General features: G+C 41.7%; 1 protein-coding gene across 2 annotated transcripts; it reads left to right on the forward strand.

The window, feature by feature from the left end:
- The first annotated feature begins 1,356 nt into the window (after window positions 1-1,356).
- Window positions 1,357-17,433, forward strand: ZNF596 (zinc finger protein 596). Of its 2 annotated transcripts, XM_007961552.3 has the most exons (6): window positions 1,357-1,707; window positions 10,506-10,589; window positions 12,891-13,017; window positions 13,788-13,871; window positions 14,695-14,777; window positions 15,239-17,433. In XM_007961552.3, the coding sequence occupies exons 2-6, from the start codon at window positions 10,578-10,580 to the stop codon at window positions 16,445-16,447; spliced, it is 1,515 nt and encodes a 504-aa protein (XP_007959743.2). In that variant the 5' UTR covers window positions 1,357-1,707; window positions 10,506-10,577; the 3' UTR covers window positions 16,448-17,433. The 2 variants fall into 2 exon arrangements, with proteins under 2 accessions (XP_007959743.2, XP_072874004.1); XM_073017903.1 differs by lacking the exon at window positions 1,357-1,707 and having other exon boundaries at window positions 11,399-13,017.
- The last annotated feature ends 7,991 nt before the right edge of the window (window positions 17,434-25,424 follow it).

Here is a 25,424-nt window from a genome sequence, read left to right on the forward strand (position 1 = left end):
GGCAGGAAGATCACTTGAGACCAGGAGTTCCAGACCAGCCTGACCAACATGGTGAAACCCAGTTTCTACCAAAAATACAAAAAATTAGCCGGACGTGTTGGCACGCGCCTGTAATCCCAGCTACTTGGGAGGCTGAGGCAGGAGAAACCTTGAACCGAGGAAGCAGAGGCTGCAGTGAGCCGAGATCATGCCATTGTGACAGGAGTAAAACTCCGTCTCAAAAAAATAATTTTTTTAAAACAGGTGCATTCCTCCTCTTGCTGAGGACGCCCTGCTATGTAGCTGAGTAGTCGCTAATAAACTACCTTAACTTCACTATACTCTATGATTTGCCATAAATTCTTTCCAATGTGAGATCCAAAAACACATTCTTGGGGTCTGGGACAAGGTCCCTTTTCCAGTGACAAAACTATACAAATTCTAGAATAAAACACAGAAAGAAAGCTAAGTGACCTTGGGTTTGGTCATGAGTTTTAACACATGACACTGTCAGAGGCATTTGGACCCCTCCTTTATATGAACTCCAGGGTGGTTTATGTGCCATTGGCTAAGAGAAAGCTTTCTTCCAAAATGTAACGTGATTTGAGGTCAAACATTAATATCAAGTAAACTCAAAAGATGGAAAAGCTAGCATTAGTTCTGGGAAAACCAGAAGTGTGCCTTTTTTGGAAATAATCATCGGTAGCACAGAATCTCCAAAGGAAATAAAAATGAGTTAACTTACATTTTTCACAAATTAAGATATAAATCAAGCTAATGAAATCCAGAAATCCAATCTTACTGTTTTTAATGTTCATTAAAAAAAAAAAAAAGACATCCTTATTAAATAGCCCCAGTAATAGTCACCAATTAAGTCTTTACTACTTAAAAGCAAAATCCACCTATCTCCTGAACAGTATCCACTTTACAAGCCCCATTATATGTACTGGAAACAAGATTCAGAAATAAATATATGCATGTATATATATAAATATATTTCAAATAAAAAATACTTTTAGTGGTATTACAATACATTTAGAAATAACGGAAGCAAATTATGGCAGATCATCCACGCCTGTCCCAAAGGTACCGAATTTATACATCATCTCAGATGCGGTGCAGGACAGGTTGAAATAGGAACGCAATGAACCCGTGCGGAGCAGCCGCCGGCGCGGTGTCCAGGGCAGGACCCTGCCCGGTCCAGGCCCCTCCGGCCCTGGGCCCGACGGCTGCTACGCCTCTGACTCCACGCTAACGCGGAGCCCGAGCGCGCGTCACACTGTGTGGGGCCGGGGAGGCTGCTACCCAGAGGCGGAGTGCGGGATCGCGAGGGTCCCCACCCCCTCTCGCTCCCGCCGGCACGTACGGACTCGCGTCCCCGCCGCGCCGACTAGGCAGCAGCACCGCCCCCGGCACAAGAGGCTCACGCGCCTCTTACCTAACAGGAAGTTGGAAGCAGCGCGCCCCCACGGTGCACCGAACGCACTCAAACAGAACCGGACGCAGACACGCGCTTTCAGCCCAGGGGAAAAACTGGCAGGGTCAGAAACGCACGCGGCGGGGGCGGGAGCTCAGAATGCGCCCTGCCCCTGCCCGAGACCCCGCCCCGGCCCGGCCCCGCCTTTTTGTCTGCCTCACCCCTCCCCGCCCGGCACGTACTGGCCCCGCCCTTCGCGCGACGTGTTTTGTTGACCCGGAAACGGATTCTCCGGAGCCAAGGTCCGCTGGGTGAGTGCCCTCCGCTTTTTGTGGCCAAACCCAGCCACGCAGTCCCCTTCCTGCGCCATCCTCCATACCCGGGGTCTGTGGGTCTCCGCGGACGTCACAGGCTCAGCAACAGCCCCACTGTCGGCGGGGAGCCCCGCGACGCCCTGAAATGCTCCGAAGCCTGTCGCTCAGCTGCCAGATCTGCGTCTGTGTCCAGTTCCGTCACTGAGGTCGCCCCTGTCCGGCCCTTCGACCCTAGTTCTCTTCACCGTCCGCCCATCCTATCGCGCGCCGCGTCAGGTCCCCATTCGGCACGTGGCTTGTCTCCCGTCGGCCCCACCCTTGCCCCTCTTGGCCGCTCAGGGCAGCCCTGGGATTTGGCAGACGCCAGTCCTCCCTGAGATGCCTCCCCATCCTTCCCTCCGCCAGGCCCTACGTCTCCGCAAACCCCCCGCTTCGGGGTGACCGCTTCAGACAGGACGCTGAGTCCGGGCCTGGGGTAAGGGACCTGCCCAATCCTGTGACAGCCCGCGTCCTTCTGCACAGTCACCTCCCACTAGCGGTGACCTTCCCGGTGTCCCACTGAGAAGTGGGCTCTTCCTTGGCAGGGGCTTCTTTACTGCATCGCTGTGGATGTCGAGGTGGGGCAGGAGAGTGAGGAGAGAACAAGAGAAGAGGGAGGTAGGGCCAGCGAGGGACAAAAGGAAAGGGAAATTTAGATGGCAAGTGGATGGGTCTGAGGAATTTGAACAAACACTGAGAATGAAGGAGAGTGACCTGAGCAAGTAGTAGTGGGATAAATGGAAATAGACAAAACGGGAATCAGCAGAGATGGGGAGGACAGAATACAATGAGGGGGCCCTGACCGTCAGTAGCAGACGGGGCAACAGAAGCCTAATTCCCAAATTCCTTAGATGGTTTTCTGATTTCCAAATTAGTTTCCCTTTTAAATTTGTTGTGTCAGGTTCAGTTTATGAGGCCTCAATACTTTTCAGTCTTAATTGTGTATTGAAAATACTTTTTGTTTAGTAAATACTTTTACATTAATTCAGTGTGCACTTCGTAAGAATATTGATGATTTGAGTTAGTTTAGTTTTCAACATCTTCCTCTATTCCTTTATATGATCTCTGTGTTTAATGACTGTAGGATAAAATTTCCAACTAAGTATAAGTATCAAGTTTTCTTTGTGCTGTTTTCTGCAATTATTGAAGGATGGGCTGAATTGTCCTAGAACTTTGTTCCAACAGATTCCACGTGTTCATAATGAATAAATTGCTCAAAGATATTTCGAAACCTCACCTTTTATGTTTTTCATTGCCAATAATTACATCTTTTTAATTTTTATATTTTTGGATGACTTAATGTGATGTTCTGGAAAAGACAAATGCTTTTAATCAATATGATTAAAACCGTGAAACAAATTGCTGTTACTTAAGAGTGTGAAATTTGATCTCAAATCTTTAGGGGGCAGGAATGTTAAGGGAAAACTGCCACTATTGCATCCAGATCATGTCATTCCTGTGAAGCTGGTGCTGGTTACTCTCTATTGGCTTCTGTTCACCTTTCCACCTGCCCCAAGACATACACGTAGTGACATAAGGCAGTGGATAGGGAAAGAGCAAGACTTTTTAAAGTAAGCACAGAACAAAGGTGTCTTCCTAATGAGGAGGAGGTGTTGGTTCCGGGAAGGAAGCTTGGAGGAGAAAGGGCAATAAGATTTGGGTGTTCAGGATCCAGAAGTGAGAGAGAACCTGGGAAGCTCAGGAACCGGAGAAAGAAAAAGCATTGCCCATTCTCACCCATGACCCTGTGCTCAGCAGGTACTAGCAGAGACTTCAGCAGGAATCAGAGAAAGAAAAAAGCCTTGCCCATTCTCACCCATGACACTGTGCTCAGCAGGTACTAGCAGAGACTTCAGGCTCTGTGACTAAAAGGGGTCAGACCAGTTCATATACCCACAGCTGCCATGTAAGGATGTGTGTGGACTTTACTAGGGAAGAAGGGTGTTATGAAGGAAGGGGCAGAAAAACTCACCTGTTGGTCTCCACGTAGAATTTTATTGTCCCGAATTACTGGAGGTTCAGTGAAAAGCAGAAGATTGTCTTTTACACATGTTGAGTTATGCCCCCATATATGTGGTTGTGGTAAAGAAAGAGGGTATGTCGATGGGAAGTCCTGAAATGCATGTTCCTAACATTCAGCAGGGACTTCTCAAGACACGTTGCCTTAGAAAGAAGCTCAGAGAAGAAAAATGGAGAACAATTAGATATGACACTTTCACTGGAAAAAGTCATATTATTCATTGATTGTTTTGTCATCTCCCTCCTTAAATGTTGTTTTTAGGATTTTGTAATCTCTGACCCTGCCTAACACATTTCCTAACTCACCCATAGCCTTCCCTTAACTTCATCCCATCTTCACAGTATCACACTGTGACCCAGTGATTTCGAACTTGTGAAGTTCCATTCGGGGGATCATATGGGAAGGCCTTCACACCCAGACATGGTGTGGAAGTGGGCCACATAATGTCAGTGAGGCAAGTATAGATCATTTAGGGATGATGCACTGTCAGATCTTGTTGACCGTGATTAGAAACACTGTGCATATTACTAGTGAATTAATGCTGGGAATACCTGACAAATCCTGGAAAAGAAGATTAATGAGAGGAAATTTGTTCTGCCCAATTGTATAATGCATTTGAAGCTTAAAACAATGAATCAGTATTGATCTAGCCTCAAAATATTAATGATTTGGATTAGAAGGAAGAGTTTAGAAAATGATAGCTATGACAAATTAAGGTAGCATTTCATCCACACGATGGAGTGTGTTTTATTCAGTAATTGCTTTAAGAATGGAATCAACCTAAGTGTCTTAACAGGAGGGTATTTTAGAAATTGTTCACAGCACGTCTGTTCCAAGGAGACCTTGATGTTCATAGATTTGTAAAGAATGCTGCTTACTAGCACACTGACTTACCTGCAAATGTCTGAGGGTTCCTCCACTTGGGGTAACTTGGGGGTTTGATCGCAGAGTAAATAAATGGTACATTTTATATTGTAATATATTATAGCAAGATGCAGCCCACAAACTGTGTAGGTACTCTTAACTACCACATAAAGTTCATCTACTACTTTAACCAGAACTTGATACTGTATGTATGTTTTTTGTAGATTTGGATAAAATGACAATTCATTATTATTTCCAGTTCACAAAGTAATTGTGAGGCTGAATACATTGTATTATTTTATAGATGTATGTGTAAAATGAATTTTTCTGCATGACTCATTTTTGATGTATTTTAGATGCTATTTTATATTTTGTAGTTTAATTGTATGTACACACACACAAATACACACTTAGGTGTCTTATTATGTTTCTGCAGCGAAACCAAAATCCTTCCTTCATGCCCTTTGATTTTATGTTTTCCTCAGGAAGGCAGGACCTATTTTATATGATAAAATATTATGTTTTATTGAGTCCACTTATGATATTGTTTAATATTATGAATATTTATATGACTTATTTTAAATTTCCAAATAACATAGATTTACATGAAATTTGACATCTTTATTTTTTTCTTTTCACAGCTATTTTGAGTATATCCTCACCAAAAATCAAAATTTAGACAAAATTGGCTTTTAGACTAATTCTCATTTTTTACATGTGAAAGACTACATGTGACTTTTAAGTCTAGGTTGCCTTGAGTCTGCAGTCACTGGGGTTTTACGTCACTGTGTCCTCCAATCTAATAATATTATTTTCAGGCTTTATTCATGTCATTTTAATGTCCTCATTAAGTTTTAAAATTTCTTTACATGGGCCTACAAATTTATTTCAAATGTTCCTCATAATATTTTGCTATTGTAAATAGAGACAGATTTTGTGTGTTTGCTTTGTTTAAAGATTAATGTTACTAAACAGGAAATACTGATTTCGGCATATTCAGAATAGTTTTGCCCACTTTTTTTTTTTTTTTTTTTTTTTTTTTTTGAGACGGAGTCTCACTCTGTCGCCCAGGCTGGAGTGCAGTGGCCGGATCTCAGCTCACTGCAAGCTCCGCCTCCCGGGTTTACGCCATTCTCCTGCCTCAGCCTCCCGAGTAGCTGGGACTACAGGCGCCCGCCACCTCGCCCGGCTAGTTTTTTGTATTTTTTAGTAGAGACAGGGTTTCACCGTGTAGGCCAGGATGGTCTCGATCTCCTGACCTCGTGATCCGCCCGTCTCGGCCTCCCAAAGTGCTGGGATTACAGGCTTGAGCCACCACGCCCGGCCTGTTTTGCCCACTTTTTAAATGTTCTTACTAGTATTGATAATTAGAATTGATTCTACTTTTTCAAGTTTACAGTCACATCATCTAAGAATAACTACAATTTCATGTCTTTGACTCCATTTTTGTAGTCCCTCTCCCTTTCCCTCTTGTTTTGGTCCCACCTCAGGCATCATGTGCAGTGGTGAATGGCATCAGCCCCAGCCAGCCTCCTTATTCCAGCCTTACCTTTAGTGAAAATGGTCCTTTTGTTAACTCTTGAATATATAGTTGAGATTTTATTGATTAAGAATAATTAGTCCCCACAATTTGATATGATTTTTAAAGATTTTAAATTATTTTTAAAGATTTAAATTATTTGAAAATGTTTTTTCAAACGTTGGTTGATGTGATTGTTTTTAATCTTTAAAATTACTATGTGAAAGTAATACGTTTTCTAGTATGGAATTATCTTTTTATTATTGCAATTAACTCCACTTTGTGGCATTATTTAACCATACCAGTGATGGCCAGGTGACAAAAATAAATAGCCAAATGGCTAAAAGTGTATTAATGATTTTTGCAAATATAATTAATGAAAATTGTTGGTTAAAATTCTAGTTATTGTTGCATTTATGTTCATTTCGATTAGCATAATAAACTAATGAGGACAGGCTTATTTTTCTCCTTCAAAAGCATTTACATTACAAAGGAGGTAGAAGTGATTTGACGTGATAATTCTCACAAGTCACTTTTACAGTTAAACTCTGATGTATAACTTAAATATTAAAATTAGCTGATCAGATTTTTCTGCTGATTACTGAGGGAAAGTTTTAACTTTATTTTCATGGAAATTAATCAATGTATCATATATTCATGTTAGAATACAATTGTTCTGATTTCTTAGATTTTAAATTACTACTTTTAAATAAATACAGTCTCTTTTATTTACCTGTGTTTTTTCTTTCCACCATGGGTCTTTTCAGTTTCGTGATCTTGCTGTCAAAACTTTTTAATTGATTTCTGTCAAATCTGTTCTCTCATTACATTATTTTATTATTTATTAAATTCTTTTAACTTTTTAACTTTTATTAATATGTACTGCATTTGTAACAATTTGGAAAGTCAAGTAACTAACTCTTGTTTTATTTTTCTTTGTCTTGGTTTATGAGTGTTTTTAAAGTTTTACGTTCCTTGAAGATCATAGCTGTAGCCCCAATTCTCTGGTTCTGGCTACTTTTATTTATCATACTTACTAATATCATGAATGTAATTGGAATACTCCTTTGATTTTACTGGTGACATATACCCACTAGTGTACTGAGATGGAAAAAACAAAGTCATTAGCACTCAGAAAAATATAGAGTTTATATTTATTATTTATGTAAGTGTGATCTTGTTAGTAAATTCCTCTATCATATTTATGGAATTAGCAATTTCTCTTTGAATCTAGATGTTCCTAGTTATGTGTATTTCCAACATATGTTTTTAGCCACATACACTTTTTTGATATCATATTTGGTGTTTAATTTTTGCTAGGATTATAGGCTGGACTCCAGATCCAAACTCGACATGTGGCAGACCCACTAAAAACATACATTAAGCCCCTAGCACTGTTTTAATCTCCGTGGCCTGGCTGAGCTTCTGCCATCTGTCCTCCTAGGCACTGTGAGGTCTGGACATCTCATTTGGCATAACTCAGCTGTGGCCATTGGTGGATCTCATCCTTAGTACTACGCCCTGCTGGCAGGGGTGGCCCAGGCCCACATAAGCCATTGCTGGGCTCCTTAGAGGACTTAGAGAATCCTGAGATTGCCCATGAGGATGGCCATGCCTTACAGTCTAGCACCCACCTTTACTGATGCCTGTAGAGATTTAGAAGCTCACAGGGGTCTTGGATGTCTTTCTTATACCTCCACCGTCTGCACTGTGACTCCCATACTCCTAAGCCAAAGTAGAGAATTTTGAGGAGGCTTGTATGGAGGTTTATGGTGACCCCCATGGTTCTGTGAGACTGGTAGAAGGCACAGACCCCTTAGACTTCTCCCCCAGGAGAATATGTGAGACTCGTGGAGGAAAGGAGAGTAATGAAGTATGCATTTAGTGTCCCAGGCTATCAGAGCACAACTCTAAGGAGAAATACAGGGCATCTTATGGCAACTGGCACAGCTCTGTGAGACTGGGAGATATTGCACAACCTTGAAAAATCAAGGAGATGTGACCCTACTGAAGGAACAAAATCTACAATAATTGACCATAAAGAAATACAGGTTTTTGGCTGGGTGCAGTGCACACTTGTAGTCAAAGCACTTTGGGAGGACGAGGTAGGCAGATCACTTGAGGCCAGGAGTTCAAAATCAGCTTTGCCAACATGGTGAAATCCCAGCTCCACTAAAAATACAAGAAAAAAAAAAATTAGCTGGGCATGGTGACGGGCACCTGTAATCCCAGCTACTCAGGAGGCTGAAGCAGGAGAATTGCTTGAACCCAGTAGTAGGTGGAGGTTGCAGTTAGCTGGTATTGTGCTATTGCATTACAGCCTGGACAACAAGAGTGAAACTCCGCTAAAAAAAAAAAAGAAAAAGAAATGGAGGTTTCTGAATTTCCTGATAAGAATTAAAGATAAATTGCCTTAAAGGAGCTCAATGAGCTGTGAGACAACACTGATAGACAAGTAAAATCTGGAAAAGAATACATTAACAAGATGAGAATATCAACAAAGAGAAACCATAATAAAAGAAATGTAGATTCTGGGGCTGAAGAACACAGTAACTGAACTAGATCAATACAGGGTTTCAAGAGCTGACTTGATCAAGCAGAAGGAATAACCAGTGAACTCAAAGACCGGTTATTTGAAATTATTCAATCAGAAGAGCAAAAAGAAAAAGAATCTTTTAAAAAGTGAAGAACCTCTGTCTGACTTTGCTAAAAATTGGAGGTTCCTAAGAGCTCCTTCCCCGCCCCCCCGCAAGGCAGAGTCTTGCTGTGTCACCCAGACTGGAGTGCAGTGGTGTGATCTCGGCTCATTGCACCCTCCACCTTCCAGTTTCAAGCGATTCTCATACCTCAGCTTCCCAAATAGCTGGGATTACAGGTGCCTGCCACCATGCCCAGCTAACTTTCATATTTTTAGTAGAGTGGGGGTTTCACCATGTTGGCGAGGCTGGTTTTTGATCCTCCCGTCTTGGCCTCCCAAAGTGCTGGGATTACAGGCATGAGCCACCATGCCCGGCAAGAACTCCTTTTTATGTTCGATTTGCTAGGGTTTAGTAGCTCACAGAACCCAGGAAAACAGTTTACTTAGCTGATTTATTACAAAGGACATTTTAAATATTACAAATGAACAGCCAGCTAAAGAGTTACATACAGCAAGTTTTGGAGGGGTCTTAGTTTTAGGAGGTCTGTCTCCAAGCAGTTGGGATGTACCATTCTTTCAGCATGTGGATGGTACATGCTGGATGAGCTCTTCACTCATCCAGAAGCTCTTTGAATCCTATCATTCAGGGATTTTTACCAAGTGTTCATCTAGTAGGCATAATTGTTATCAACTCGATCTCCAGCCTCTGCCCTTTACCAGAGGATAGGGGGTGGGACTGTATGTTCCAAGCTTATAATCATGTTGTGGTCTTTCAGGTAATCACCCCCTATCCTATAGCCCAATAATAATAGTTTTGTTAGAACAAAAGACACTCCTATCACCCATGAAGTTCCAATGCATTCCGAGCTCTGTATTGGGAACCAGGGTCAAGGACCAAAAAGAACAAAAGCTTCTCCTAGCAACTTTATTACTTAGGAAATCACAAGCGTTTGGGGGGCTGTGTGCCAGGAACTGGGGATGAAAACCAAACTATTTCTTATAAATAACAATGTCACATACATGTTCATATATTCATGTTGTTAGTGTCCTTTCATTTCAACTTGAGGAACTCCCTTTAGCATTTCTTATAAGGTATGTCACTTGTAAAGTGTGTCTTTTAAGGTATCCACCATCATAAAATGAAATTTGAAGCTGCCTGGTAGATAAATTCATGCTGAATTTATCTAAAGGTCAGACTTGAGGGAGTGGTATTTCTAGAAGCCTCATGTGGAAGAGACAGAATCATTCAGTAGAAGTGTATACAGAGGACCAACAGAAGGGAGAAGGAATGGAGGGAGGCTCATGAGGGCTGAGATGTGTAGAGAAAGCCTGCAAGCACACAAACCAGGAATAATTAAATCTGAGAAATTCCAGGATTTATCTGTAGGTGGAGACCACATCTGCATGATTCAGGGATTCTTAGAATTTGGAATCAGAGGGAATTGAACATTTCAGAATTCTATGGGCTAGGTAGCATATGAAACTCCATGATTTTCACATTTCTAGGTCTAAAATCAAAATATTTATATATTTATTAGCAACAATAGTCATTCTCTTCTTCTGACCCTGGAAGAGGAGAACCACCAACCCAACCCATCCCCCACCCACTGCATGTGCTTGGACTGGGGCTAATGGCTTTGGGACAGATGTTAGAAGCAAAACTGGAGTGTCATGGTTTTTTTGTTTTATTTTGTTTTGTTTTTTGTTTTTCTCAGAATTGTCTTCTTAGTGCTTGGATGGTGTGAGTGAAAACCCAGAGGAATACATTTGGTGGCTGAGCTAGTACAATGCCATCACTGGTGAGTGGGAAATTCTTCTTTCTACTGAAATTTGTACCCCTGCTACCAGCCTAAGGGCAGATTCATCCTGTTAACATGGATGTTCTAAGTGCATTCAAGGATCTAAGCTCCAATTAAGATTTCCCAGGGCTTGGAATGGTTACATTGGCTCAAAGAGTCATCAAGAAATAATCTCCTTTCAACAGTACACTTATTCCAGCCTCTACTAAGGCTGCGTATTCTCAGAAAAGACGTGAGAGGATTTTGTTTCTCTCATCCAGTCTCGGGGAAATCATTCATTCATTACCAGCCTCTCATGGCCTTGTTGGGGAAGTAAATTCACTCATTACCCATGTTATTGGCAGGAGTGGGCTTGGGAGTATATGCAGATAGGCAGTGAAAATAAGTGAGAGCAGAAGATTATAGCCCTTACAAAGGCAGATGTTTTCGCAGGCAAGCTCAGTTAGTCTAGTGTTTCAGGTGTTAGGGGAGGGCTGTTTAACATGAAGGGAAGGCAGATAGGATTAGGACAGAGGAGACAATGAGGAATTATTCATTTATTTTTCCTTTCTAAAAATCTTAATGTCTTGAGAGGATAAATGTGTGCTTTTGAAAACTTAGAAAACAAAATTAAAATTCTTATTACCCTTGTCCCCAAATGAACCTCTGATCAAATTTGATAACTAGAAGCAACTGAAGTGTTGTTTCTTTAATTTTGGTTGTGCATTAAGTGATGGAGTATAGGAAACAGTAAATTTAAAACTCTGAGGAAATTTTTGAAGTGGAGAGACCAGGATAATCAAAGGATTTTTTTTAACCCCTAAATCTAGAGACAACGTGAAGAAACAAAAGAGAATCGTACCTAGTGCATAATAGTCGGTTTTCACACCACTATAAAGAACTACCTGAGAGTGGGTAATTCATGAAGAAAAGAAGTTTAACTGACTGACAGTTCTGCAGGCTTAACAGGAAGCATGACTGGGAGGCCTCCAGAAACTTACAATCATGGCGGAAGGGGAAGCAAGCACCTTCTTCATAAGGCAGCAGGAGAGAGATACCAAATCAGGAAATGCCACACACTGTTAAATCAGCAGATCTTGTGAGATCTTACTAGCATGAGAACAGCAAGGGGAAGTTCACCCCCATTATTCAATCACCTCCCACCAGGCCCCTCCCCCAACATGTGGGGGTTACAATTCAAGATGAGATTTGGGTGGGGTCGCAGAGCCAAACGATATCACCTGGTGTTTGGAGGTCCCAGATGAAACTGAGAAAGGAAGTCCTCAGGCCATGGGAAGTGGCAGGATGAGACCATCTTTCAGTACTGAAGTCTTAGAGCCCCAGGCTTGTGCTGCTGAGCCATTCATCCTTAGCCATTAACAGTGAATACCTGAGTTGTGTAGAGATAAGAGGCTGCATCTGCTGCTACCAAGTTCTGTATGAAAGTTGTTCACTCAACTGAGTGTTCTCAGTCATTTCATGAATAATGTATTTGTGGCTTGTATCTAAAAAATGATAGATAGGAACCACTTTACATATTATCTCACTGGATCTTTTTGAACTCATAACAGGTCTTTATTCATGAGGACACTGAGGTGCTCTAGTGGAATATCTAATTAAAGTATTGATTAAAATGTGACAAATTGTGGATACTGCCTCCCTTGTAGTGAGTCTATGGATTTTCTTTTCTTTTCTTTTTTTTTTTTTTGAGACGGAGTCTCGCTCTGTCACCCAGGCTGGAGTGCAGTGGTGCGATCTCGGCTCACGGCAACCTCCGCCTCCCAGGTTCACGCCATTCTCCTGGCTCAGCCTCCTGAGTAGCTGGGACCACAGGCACCGGCCACCACGCCCAGCTGATTTTTTGTATTTTTAGTAGAGACGGGGTTTCACCAGTTAGCCAGGATGGTCTCGATCTCCTGACCTCGTGATCCACCCGCCTCCGCCTCCCAAAGTGCTGGGATTACAGGCATGAGCCACCGCGCCCGGCTTATGGATTTTCTTGAAGGTGGTGGAGAGGAGAATTTTAGTTCTAAATTTACAAGTCAAGATTTCATAATTAGTATCTGGAAGTTATACTTAGAAGTCTATTGGGAAATCTTCAGGTTATATCATGTGATATTTCTCTATGTAAGTTTTATGTCTTGAGTGTATCTGAAAGCCAGATTCCCAGTTCAGATTTAAAGGGATGTGACAGGAACCCCAAACACTGTTTGAGTTTTCTTTCATACCACCCACACTTCCTTAGGACAGTCACTTTATCTTGCTCCACTGAACATTGGCAGAGAGAGCCCTGTTTGCAGTAGAATGTCCATAATGTTTTAGGATTCCATGACCTTCGAGGATATAGTTGTAGACTTCACTCAGGAAGAGTGGGCCCTGCTGGACACATCCCAGAGAAAGCTGTTTCAAGATGTGATGTTGGAGAACATCAGTCATCTGGTCTCTATTGGTGAGTCTCTTTATATGTATTATGTATGTATGTATATATGTATTCATTCACTCGCCTGTTTTTCACTGATTCATTCATTCATTCTACATGTTTCTAGAACAGCTTTCTCATCTGTCACTTCAACCTCTGCCTTGATCCTTTCATAACTCTCACAATTACCTGACAGCCATTTATTTCCTTTTCACTTATATTGATTTGTCCTCTCTCTAGAATGTCATCTTTTTGACCACAATTTCACATCCTTCTTGCTCTTCAATCTCCCAAACTCAGAAAAGTTATGAAAATTCACTGCTTTTGAATGCATAAATAAATGTATTGATTTCTTTAAAGTAATTGTTCTATCATAGGGACTGTTCTGCACAGAACCTAGATTGTTCTGGTGGAGCTAGTATTTATTGCATTATTTTTTAATATAATGTCAAACACTATGACAACTTGTAATTTCTCACTGTGAGAAAATACAGTGAAAATACTGAGTGAAAATACTGAGGATTTTCACTGCAATACTGAGTGAAAATACTGAGGATTCTGCAATCAGTATTTGAAGTGAGGCATGACCATCAGCAATTATTGGTCTTTTATGTCTGGGAACAAGTTCAAGAGTTTTCCTTCTGCTCATAAAGGACTGTCAGTGTTGTCTTCAAGGTACTCTTCCCAGGCTGACCTTCAGCGGCTAACTTATCCTTCCCAGTAGCCTACCCTGTACCTGATAACCTTGTACATTTGTCAGCACAGAACTCAAAATCCATGTATGTTTTTCCCAAAAACAGGCAAACAGCTCTGCAAATCAGTTGTGCTTTCTCATTTGGAGCAAGTAGAGAAACTTTCAACACAAGGAATAAGCTTACTGCAAGGTGAGCTCTAAGAAGCAGTGCTCAATAGGAGGAGGAGAAACATGGCCAGTGAGTGAGTAGGCCCCAACAGTTGCCAAAGGAAGATTTCTTTTTTCCTTTTTTTTAGACAGAATCTCGTTATGTCACCCAGACTGGAGTGCAGTGGCACGATCTCGGCTCACTGCAACCTCTGCCTCCCAGATTCAAGTGATTCTCCTGCCTCAGCCTCCTGAGTAGCTAGGACTACAGGTGTACACCACCGTGCCCAGCTAATTGTTTTCTATTTTTAGTAGAGACAGGGTTTCAACATGTTGGCCAGGCTGGTCTCAAACTCCTGACCTCAAGAAATCCACCCACCTCGGCCTCCCAGAGTGCTGGGATTACAGGCGTGAGCTACCACGCCCAGCTGGAAGGTTTCTTAAATTTGCAGTGTTTCTGAAATGTAGGCAAAAGCCTGAGGGAAACATTTCTCAGATATTGACGTTATACTTTGTACGTATCAATTTTTATTCAAGTATATCTCTGTCATTGTCATTGGCTTTTGTAAAGGGGATATTTGTGTACTTATTTGAGTTAAACTATTACATAGTAGCCCTTTATAATGGTCCTCTTCTTTGAAAATTTTTCTTTCCTTTACTTCCTTAACTTGCCTTCTTTATTTTTTTATATGCTGAAAATGTCAGTAGTCAATTTCCTATAATACTCTTCTTCTTAAAGTATCATTAATTTAACATGCCTTCCCTGTCTGTATTTGAAACACACTCAAATGGGCATTGTAGCTATTTAACATTTTTATTCCCCTAATGCCTATATAGCATCTTTTTTTTTTTTTAATTTATTTCAGGTAGAGAAGGTGACATTAAACATCAAGAGATACCATTCATTCAACATACCTATCAGAAGGGCACATCCACCATCAGCACAATGGTAAGTAAGCTTTATGGATGCGAACCCTGTTCTTCCATATAGAAACCTGGACATTGAACAACTTTGGAATTTGGTACAGGTACCTGACTGTACTTAAAGCCCTCCCAGCAGAGTTTTAGTTAGTTTGGATGTAGTGAAGACATTAACTTCAAATCAGAACCATAACATGAGGCCTTATAACAGGACAATTGTATAAATTTTACTATGTGCTGAAACTTTCAAACAGGATAAAGTCTTAATACTAGTCAGATAGCTCTTCAGTTGGGATGCTACAACAGAAAAATTCTCTACATGCAGTTAGATAATACACTATGTTTATATAACTGATACAGGAACAATTGTAACTGGAATCTACTACTGAATGATTGCTCTAGAATTAGTATGTAGAGAAATGAATGAAGTAATGAATGAATGAGTGTGGATAAACCTTTAATAGTCTTTCATTTCCTTCCAAAAACCAGAGATCTCATACTCAAGAGGATCCTTTTCTATGTAATGATTTAGGAGAAGATTTTACTGAACATACAGCATTGACTCAAAATGTGATTACTTACATGAGAAAGAAACACTTTGTAAGCAAAAAGTTTGGGAAAACCTTCAGTGACTGGTTATCCTTTAATCAACACAAGGAAATTCACACCAGATGTAAATCAGATGAAGGTCATCTATTTGATTATGCCTTTATCCAAAACTCTGCCCTTAGACCACACAATGTGACTCACACTAGAGTGATAACATTAGAATGTCATGTGTGTGGGAAAACCTTCAGCAAAAATTCTAATCTTAGGCGACATGAGATGATTCACACTGGAGAGAAACCACACGGATGTCATCTATGTGGGAAAGCCTTTACTCATTGCTCTGATCTTCGAAAACATGAGAGAACTCACACTGGAGAGAAGCCATATGGATGTCATCTATGTGGGAAAGCCTTCAGTAAAAGTTCTAACCTTAGACGACATGAGATGATTCACACTAGAGAGAAAGCACAGGTATGCCATCTATGTGGGAAAGCCTTCACTCATTGCTCTGACCTTAGAAAACATGAGAGAACTCACTTAGGAGATAAACCATATGGATGCCATCTATGTGGGAAGGCTTTCAGTAAATGTTCTTACCTTAGACAACATGAAAGAACTCACAATGGAGAGAAACCATATGAATGTCATCTATGTGGAAAAACCTTCTCTCATTGTTCTCATCTTAGACAACATGAGCGAAGTCACAATGGAGAGAAACCACATGGATGTCATCTATGTGGGAAAGCCTTCACTGAATCTTCTGTGCTTAAACGACATGAGAGAATTCACACTGGAGAGAAACCATATGAGTGTCGTGTATGTGGGAAAGCCTTCACTGAATCTTCTGACCTTAGACGACATGAGAGAACTCACACTGGAGAAAAACCATATGAATGCCACCTGTGTGGAAAGGCCTTCAATCACTCTTCTGTCCTTAGACGACATGAGAGAACTCACACGGGAGAGAAACCATATGAATGCAATATATGTGGTAAAGCCTTCAATAGAAGTTACAACTTTAGACTTCATAAAAGAGTTCACACTGGAGAGAAACCATATGTATGTCCTCTATGTGGAAAAGCCTTTAGTAAATTTTTTAACCTTAGACAACATGAGAGAACTCACACTAAAAAAGTAATGAATATGTAAGAGTCATCAACCATAGCGTTAACACTAAATACACTCAAGGACTGACATACTACAGGAACATTGTGTCTGTAATCAGTGTGGAAAAGCCTTTATTTGTAATCACCACTTTGCTCAACCTAAATGAATCCAAAGTAGGGAGAATCCATATGTATTTAAGCTATATGGCACAAACTATGAGAGAATGAAACTATAGATCAAAGGAATGTGGAAGAGTCTTCATCCAAAGCTCTAACTGTTAAACAAACAGGAGAAATCACATCACAAAAATTCTGTACCTGTCGTCAATGTGAAAATGCCATCCTTTAAACAAATGAGTAAAATCGACAGGCAAGTAACCATACGTCTGTAATTGCTGTGCACTGTCATTCAGCTAAGCACCAGTTTTGGTGTCTGCAAGAAAATTCATTATCAGGTAACTGATAAAAACAGGAAATTTGTGAAAATATTTTTATTAGGTGGATGAGGCCTCTTGCACAATTCCAGAAATTCATAGTAGAGAAATTATTCAGTGAGAAATCCTTTTCTTAATACAGCAGCACTTCTATAATAGATCAGAATTCACATGGTGTAGAACACTCAGTGACATGAATGGAGGGCAGTCCTCAGTATATTACTCATTCCTTAGTCAATACCAGTATTTTTCCACTGAGAAAACAATCTTGACATGATAGTAGAAGAACCTTCAGGCAGCTTTCATGTCAAAAAAGACAGGGCAGAAAACTCTAAAAAGCCATTGAGATGTATAGCTGGGGGACAAAACATAAAGCCATCAAGCACATGCTTGAGAAAAAAAATTATGGTTTTGAGCAAAGACTTTCTACTTAAAATATGTGGGATGAAATGTACAATTCTGAAATAACCTGGGAATATTGAATGCAGAATTGTGTAAGAAGTAATAAGATTAAATTAGTACTGTCAAAAATGCAAGCATTAAATGTTGTTGCTGAATAATCTAATAGGTTGATTAAACTCTTATGGTTTTTTTTTTTGTTCATTTGTTTTTTAAACAGTCTCGCTCTGTCGCCCAGGCTGGAGTGCAGTGGTGCGATCTCGGCTCACTGCAAGCTCCACCTCCTGGGTTCACGCCATTCTTCTGCCTCAGCCTCCCGAGTAGCTGGGACTACAGGCACCCGCCACCACACCCGGCTAATTTTTTGTATTTTTAGTAGAGATGGGGTTTCACTGTATTAGCCAGGATGGTCTCAATCTCCTGACCTTGTGATCTGCCTGCCTCGGCCTCTCAAAGTGCTGGGATTACAGGCATGAGCCACCGTGCCCAGCCCAAACTCTATGTTTTTAATTCAGTTTTAAACACATAGATTTGGGTCAGTTAGAAAAATGGGGACGGGCATGGTGGGTCACACCTGTAATCCCAGCACTTTGGGAGGCTGATATGGGTGGATCACTTGAGGTCAGGAGTTCGACACCAGCCTGGCCAACATGGTGAAACCCCATGTCTACTAAAAATACAAAATTAGTTGGGCATGATGGTGGGCGCCTGTAGTCCTAGCTATTCAGGAGGCTGAGGCAGGAGAATCACTTGAACCCAGGAGGCGGAGGTTACAGTGAGCCAAGATCATGCTACTGCACTCCAGCCTGGGCAAAAAAGTGCAACTCTGGCTCAAAACAAAAAGACAATGACATTCAATGGAACTAATATACGTAGAACACAAAATTACATGTCCTAACTATATTAGTGGTATATATGTACATGGTAATGATTAAATCAAACGTGGATTATGAAAGACTCACTTTAAAAGTACAGTCTTATGGTGCATAAATTTGCCTTTTCGTTTTTAAACCACTTTATCAAAGTGAATTGACAAAAGCTGTTATTTAATGTACACAATAAGTTTAGAGATAAGGATAAGCCCATGAAGCCATCACCACCATCTTTGCCACATTCATCCTCTCCAAAGGTTGCTTCCCTCGTTTTTCATTGTTTTCTTTATGATAAAACCACTTACATAACAACCTGTAGCAAATTTTAAAGTATATAATATAGTATTGATAACTATAACCAATATATTACAAAATTTAACATTGCAAAAATAGAACTAATTACAAATGAATCTATTTAAATAAAAATTGGCAGTGCTGGATAATTGTGGTTAAATTTGCATGAATATCTCCCAGAATCAGGTACAAGTGTCGTAACATAGAGATTTTTGTTGCCGTGGGCTTTTTTTTTCTTTAAGAACCTTTCTGTTCTGTGTGTAAATGTTTCATATTCTCACTTCTCCTAACAAAGGCTCTTTTACTTTTGGAATCTTAGCTTATGTCTTCCTCTCTGGCCTTTAAAGCTTACAATTTAAATAAATCCGTTTTTTTTTTTTTCTCTATATTTGTTTCATCTTTTTTCACTGCATCCTACCCAGAAGCAGAAGCCCCACTATTTTGCACAAAACAAAAATTTCAGCTTATTTTTCCTCAGCCTAGATAGGCTGTCTTTCTTCTGGGGCTTTATGTTCCCTTGATGCTAATTTTCAAGTGCTTGAGAAAAACCAGTGTGATACATCGTTGGCTCTCCCCTTTCTCATGAATTCTGCCTCAGAAAATCCTGTCTGAACAGGCTACCCTCATGCCTTAAAGCAGCTGTTTCATGTATTTCATTTAAGTTTTGTTACTGTTAATGGTGGGTTGGTCCAATGAAAGCCACAAAGTCATGGTGGGAACAAAAATGTTTAACTCAAATATTTTAAGCCAAGTAATGGTTCAACTATTTTTATGGGTGAAATATTTAAATCAGAATTTTCACAATAATGACTATTTCTATAGGAAAAAGTTCTCCACAGTTCACAGCTTAAAATCACATTAAATCCGTTGGTGTCACCTGCCCCATTTACCACATGCCACCATAAGGCCCTGCTCTTTTGGGCTGTGACCGAAGTCCGTATATTTTCCCCCTGTGCCACATGTGTGCTGCTCCCAGTCCTGGGTTTGTGTGTTGGTGCCAAGGTATCAGATACCCATAGTAAGAGCACACACATGCACAGCCAGATTTCCTTTGATATCAGATTAGTGATTCCTGCAGAACTTTTTAGGTAGGGGGTAGTAAGTTTTGAGTCATCAGGTCATTGCCATGGAAAGGGAGGTAACCCCCAGGTGTTGCCATGGCCGTGGTAAATAGATATGGCACACTGGGTATGTCTGGAAAGTTGCTTTTGCTCTGGCTTTGTTTTAGCTAATCCTCAATCTGGTCCAGTGTCTGAGCCCTGCCTCTGGAGTGAAGTTCCACCTCCTACCTCATCCTCTCCTCAGAGATTACATATTCCTCCTTAATCTTAAGGGTGCTGTAGAAGGGCAGAGGTCTGTATTCTGTAACTGTTTCCTGCTGAGCTTATGGGCATAGGCCCTGCCTAGCACTGGAGGAGTAAAAATCCCTGGGTAACTCAACTAAGGGACCCAGAGGCAGGACATTTTTTCATTAACTGGGTCAGTAGACAGGATGGGTTGGGATTCTTCTGCCAGCATTGTCTTTACCTGGAAGTTTTGTAATCCAGAAGACGCAAACTTTGCTAAGAGGTTAAACAAGGAAGTGACAAAGAATAGTAACAAGATAGCTATCAAAGGTCCTAGGAGACGTAAAAACCAGGTGAAACTTGGAAGGTACTTTTGATAGTTGACCAGATATAGTTGGGAGTCAGTGCCCTGATTATGTAACCAGGTAACTTGCTCATAGATCTTTTGAATGTTAATCTCAACTTGTCCAGATTTGTTAATATATGTGCAGCAGGTTTTACTAATAACTTCACAGACTCCTTGTTCAGCTAGTAAATAATTCAACACTAGTCTGTTATAGAGAATTACATTTGCCAGAGTCTAAGGACTTGAATTCCCTTTCATGCCTGACCTGTGATGGTGGCTAAGGTTTCTAAGGGTTTGAGTCAAGTTCCTTAGGGCTTATGAGCTTTAATCCTTAAGTGGATTATGAGCTTCAAATGGGCAGTTGGATTTTGAACCTAAATGCCACAGAGAGCAACGGTTGGTAGAGAGGTGGGCTAAACAAATGGAAGGGAGGGACTGTGGAAGGGAGAAACAGAAGAGGTAAACAGTGTTGCCCAAGGGGAGACCTCAGAGGCCCTAACCTGCTGGAAAACCTATCCAGTAGCAGAGACACTGAAAAAAGTACTCACATGGCCAATTTTCTACCATTGTAGGTGGTTCTCCATTATGCCAGGGGCCTGAGAACTCCCAATTCCTTTGACCAAGAGTGGCTTGAGCAAGCTAGTTGGAAGACAGCACACAGGAAGAGGTTAGCAACTTGCTATTAAAATACTTCTAACTTATAGGGCAGAAAAGGGCAAGACCAATACTCCCCTAGGGAGAGGACTATAACTCATATATCTCTCAGAATCCTAGAGGGAATATCAACACAAATACCCCAGAGCATCTGGAGGGTGGCCAAAATACCAGTGCTGAAAACTCAGAAGGGCCAAGTTTCAACCAAAAAGGTTCCCTTCACCAAATGCTGAAAACCCTGGGGTACCCAGAGAGTGGCCAACAGTCAATCCAAGACCAAATTGGGGTCACCGAACAACATGACTCTAGCATCCCAGAGTGAAAACAGTGGGGACCTCTCACAACCAAGTACCCTGCCTTAATTGCCCCCAAACAATTAACAGAAAGTTAAAACCAAACATAAGACTGCACACATTTTAGGACTGAAAATAAAATAACTAATGGAACAATACAATGGAGTCTGAAGAGAAAGCACTCAGGGAAGGGGTGACAAGGACATGGTCTAGCCAAAGGCTTTTATTTTATTTCCTTGTTCTCCTGATACTATGGGGGTGGGGGCAGAAGGGACACTCACCTGTCCAGCAGGACAGATGTGGTGCTGACTGATTTTCCCCATGGGACCCAGGTGAAGCTCTCCCCAGGATACCTCAGCTGGGGTGGACTTAACTGCCACAATGGGTGGGGCCTGCACAGGGGGTCCAGTAACCCAGTAACTCACTGTCTGCCAGAGAGGTGGGTGTCACATAAGGTGGTGACACTATGGCTGCCCTGCCAGTGGGCTCAGCTGCTGCAGTGGGAGGGGCCTGCACTGTGTCAGTAACCCACCAGGCTGCTGGTGGGAGTGGTAGGCCCCACATGAGGCAGTGTCACTATGGCTGCTTGCCCATCTGAATGGCTCCACTGCCTGCCAGGGAAAATGATGGTTCTGAAAAGAGCCTTTGGTTTGTGTTACAGCTCAGATGTTACAGCTAGGCTTCGACGCCTTTCCACTCCTCATCCCACCAACTGCCATCCTGCTGATCACTGACTGCTGCTAGCCTATTGTCAACTACTGCATTGCAGACTGCTGCTGGCCAATCACCGATTCACAGACTGCTGCTGGCTGCTGACTGGCAGCTGACTGGCAGATTGCCACTCCTCAATTACCAATTGCCATCTCCCATGACGCTGTCGTTTTTCTTCACGCCATGTTGGGTGCCAAGCTGATGCAAGGTGAGCCCCACAGTGGGGCTTAGCCCAGAGGGTGCTTGGCTTTGCCCAGGAAATAATTCAAGGGCAAACTAGAGGTCAAAGAAAACAACTTTATTGAAGAGGCAGTGTTATAACTCCAGCAGGGTTACAGCTCTGTGACTGCTCCTGCAGAGCAGGGCTACTCCATAGGCAGACAGTAGCAGCTCAGGGCAGTTTTGCAGTCAACTTTATATCCACTTTTAATTGCATGCAGATTAAGGGGCTGTTTATGCAGAAAACTCTAGGGAAGGGATAGTGACTGTCGGGTCATTAGGTCATTCCCATGGAAAGGTGTGGTAACCCCTGGGTGTTGCCTTGGTAATGGTAAATTGACATGGCACATTGGTGGGCATGTCTGATTGGAAAGCCGCTTCTGCTCCAGTCCCTTTTTAGCTGCTCCTCAACCTGGTCCAGTGTCCCAGCCCCACCTCCTACCTCGATAAGAGGATACAGTAAAGAAACCAGCCTAAATCAGCTAGAAGAAAGATGGTTATAACAGCAACCTTCACTGCTCATTATATGTGAATTATAATGCATTAGCATGCTAGAAAACACCCCCACCAGTGTCATCACAGTTTACAAGTGCCATGGCAATGTCTGGAATTTATTCTAAATGGTCTGTGGGGGAAACACCTGATTCCAGGCGTTCCCTGCCCCTTTCCTAGAAAACTCATGAATAATCCACCCCTTATTTAGCATACAATCAAGAAATAGCTATAAAATACCCATCTAGCAGCCTGTGGGGTAGCCCTGCTCTGCCTATGGAGCAGCTGCACTTGTATTCCTTCACTTTTTAATAAATTTGCTTTCACTCCACTGTGGTGGCTCATTCTTAAATTCTTTCCTGCTTAAAGCCAAGAACCCACCTGACCTCCTGTGCTGAGCCTAAATTTTGGGGTTAGAGATGGCCCTACATATCACTAATCATGAACGGAAATAAATGTAATTAAATCCTTGCCTTTTGTGATATCCATGAATAAACATGGTATGCAAGTGCTAAGTATAAAATTGGAAAACATGAAAACATTCTTTAGAAAATTTAGAATATAATTTAATTATATCAAAAATCTGAGAGAAAACAAAAAAATAAATATAATCAGGCAATTCGCAGGTTAGTAACAATACATGGCCCAAAACACTGGCCAAAACAAAGGGGCTACAGGACCTATGCAAGTCCAAAATCCAGCGAGGCAATCAAATCTTAAGCTCCAAAATGATCTCCTTTGACTCCATGTCTCGTATCCAGGTCATGCTGATGAAAGAGATGGGCTCCCATGGTCTTAGGCAGCTCTGCCACTGTGGCTTTTCAGGATATAGCTGCCCTCCCAGCTGCTTTCATGGACTAGCATTGAGTGTCTGCAGCTTTTCCAGATGCACAGTGCAAACTGTTGGTGGATCTACCATTCTGGGGTCTGCAGGATGGTGGGCATCTTCTCACAGCTCCACTAGGTGGTGCCCCAGTAGGGACTCTGTGTGGGAGCTCCAACCCTACATTTCCCTTCCACATTGCCCTAGCAGAGGTTCTCCATGAGAGCCTCACGCCTGCAGCAAACTTCTGCCTGGGCACCCAGGCATTTCCGTACATTGTTTGAAATCTAGGCAGAGGTTCCCAAACCCCAATTCCTGACTTCCATGTACTCGTGGGCTCAACACTATGTGGAAGTTGCCAAGGCTTGGGGCTTGCACTCTTTGAAGCCACAGCCCAAACTCTACACTGACCCCTTTCAGCCATGGCTGGAGTGGCTGGGATGCAGGGCACAAAGTCCCTAGGCTGCACATAGCACAGGGACCCTGTGCCTGGCCCATGAAACCACTTTTCCTCCTAGGCCTTCAGGCCTGTGACAGGCAGGGATGCTGTGAAAATCTTTGACAAGGCCTGGAGATATTTTCCCCATTGTCTTGGGGATTAACATTTGGCTCCTCATTACTTATGCAAATTTCTGCAGCTGGCTTGAATTTCCCCTCAGAAAATGGGATTTTCTTTTCTATCACATTGTTAGGCTGCAAATATTCTGAACTTTTATGCTCTGCTTCCCTTATAAAACTGAATGCCTTTAACACCACCCAAGTCCCATCTTGAACATTTTCCTGCTTAGAAATTTCTTCTGCCAGATACCCTAAATCATCTCTCTCAAGTTCAAAGTTCCACATATCTCTAGGGCAGGGGCAAAATACTGGTTGTCTCTTTGCTAAAACCTAACAAGGGTCACCTTTGCTCCAGTTCCTAACAAGTTCCTCATCTCCATCTGAGACCACCTCAGCCTGGATTTCATTGTCCATATCATTATCCGCATTTTGGTTAAAGCCATTCAACAAGTCTCTAGGAAGATCCGAACTTTCTCATATTTTCTTGTCTTCATCTAAGCCCTCCAAAGTGTTAGAACCTCTGCCTGTTACCCAGTTCCAAAGTCGCTTCCACATTTTCGGCTAGTTTTTCAGCAGCACCCAACTCTACTGGTACCAATTTATTATATTAGTCTAATTTTCATGCTGCTGATAAAGACATACCCGAGGATGGGCAATTAAAAAAAAAAACAAAGGTTTAATGGACTTACAGTTTCACTTTGCTGAGGAGGCCTCACAATCATGGCAAAAAGCAAGGAGAAGCAAGTCACATCTTAGGAGGATGGCATCAGGCAAAGACAGAGCTTGTGCGGAGAAGCTCTTTCTTATAATATCAGATCTCATGAGACTTATTCACTATCACGAGAACAGCACGGGAAAGACTTACCTCCATTATTCAATTACCTCTCACCTGGTTCCTCCCACAACACCAACCACACTTGGCTAAGTTTTTATTTTTAGTTTCATAGAGATGGGGTCTCACTATGTTCCAGCCTGATCTCAAACTCCTGGGTAAAGAGACCATCCCACCTCAGCCTCCCAAAGTGCTGGGATTACAGGCGTGAGCCACCAAAGCTGGCCCGTTTTTCTTGATATATCAAAATTATTCCATATGTATAGTCAGATAACTTTTCATGTGGTTACTAAGAGCCATGGATTTCCCTGTCCAAGGTACCAGTTTTTAGGTTACGTTTCTCTATAATACAGAGTATACTCACAGTCCCGGACACTCTCCACCTGTTTGATGAAATTCAAGTAACCTTTTCACTAGGTTTAACTTCCAAATAATCTAAATGGGCTTCTTATAAACAAAAGCAATCGCACTACAGGAAATTTTTCTTTACCTTTCTCATAACTAGCCTAAAAGACAAAAGTAAAGACTGTACATGTTTTCAAGGCAACTCTTGTCTTCTCTTAATTAGGTTTTAGATTACTTAGGAAAACAGAGCTATAAAAGGGTTCATGTTTTTACATCCAAGTAACTTTCTGTATTGCTATTATTTAACGATGACCCCTGATTCTGTTTGATTGAGTGTTTCGAGTCTTCTGACATCTTTGGCAGGTTTCTTCAAGATTAAAAACCTACATTAATTCTTTTTGGCCTAAAACTAACTTTGGGATTTTGAAGGTTGACCCCTGGAAACCCTTAAAAATATTGCTT

Source organism: Chlorocebus sabaeus, chromosome 8, assembly GCF_047675955.1.
Source record: "Chlorocebus sabaeus isolate Y175 chromosome 8, mChlSab1.0.hap1, whole genome shotgun sequence".
Classification (NCBI taxonomy): domain Eukaryota; kingdom Metazoa; phylum Chordata; class Mammalia; order Primates; family Cercopithecidae; genus Chlorocebus; species Chlorocebus sabaeus.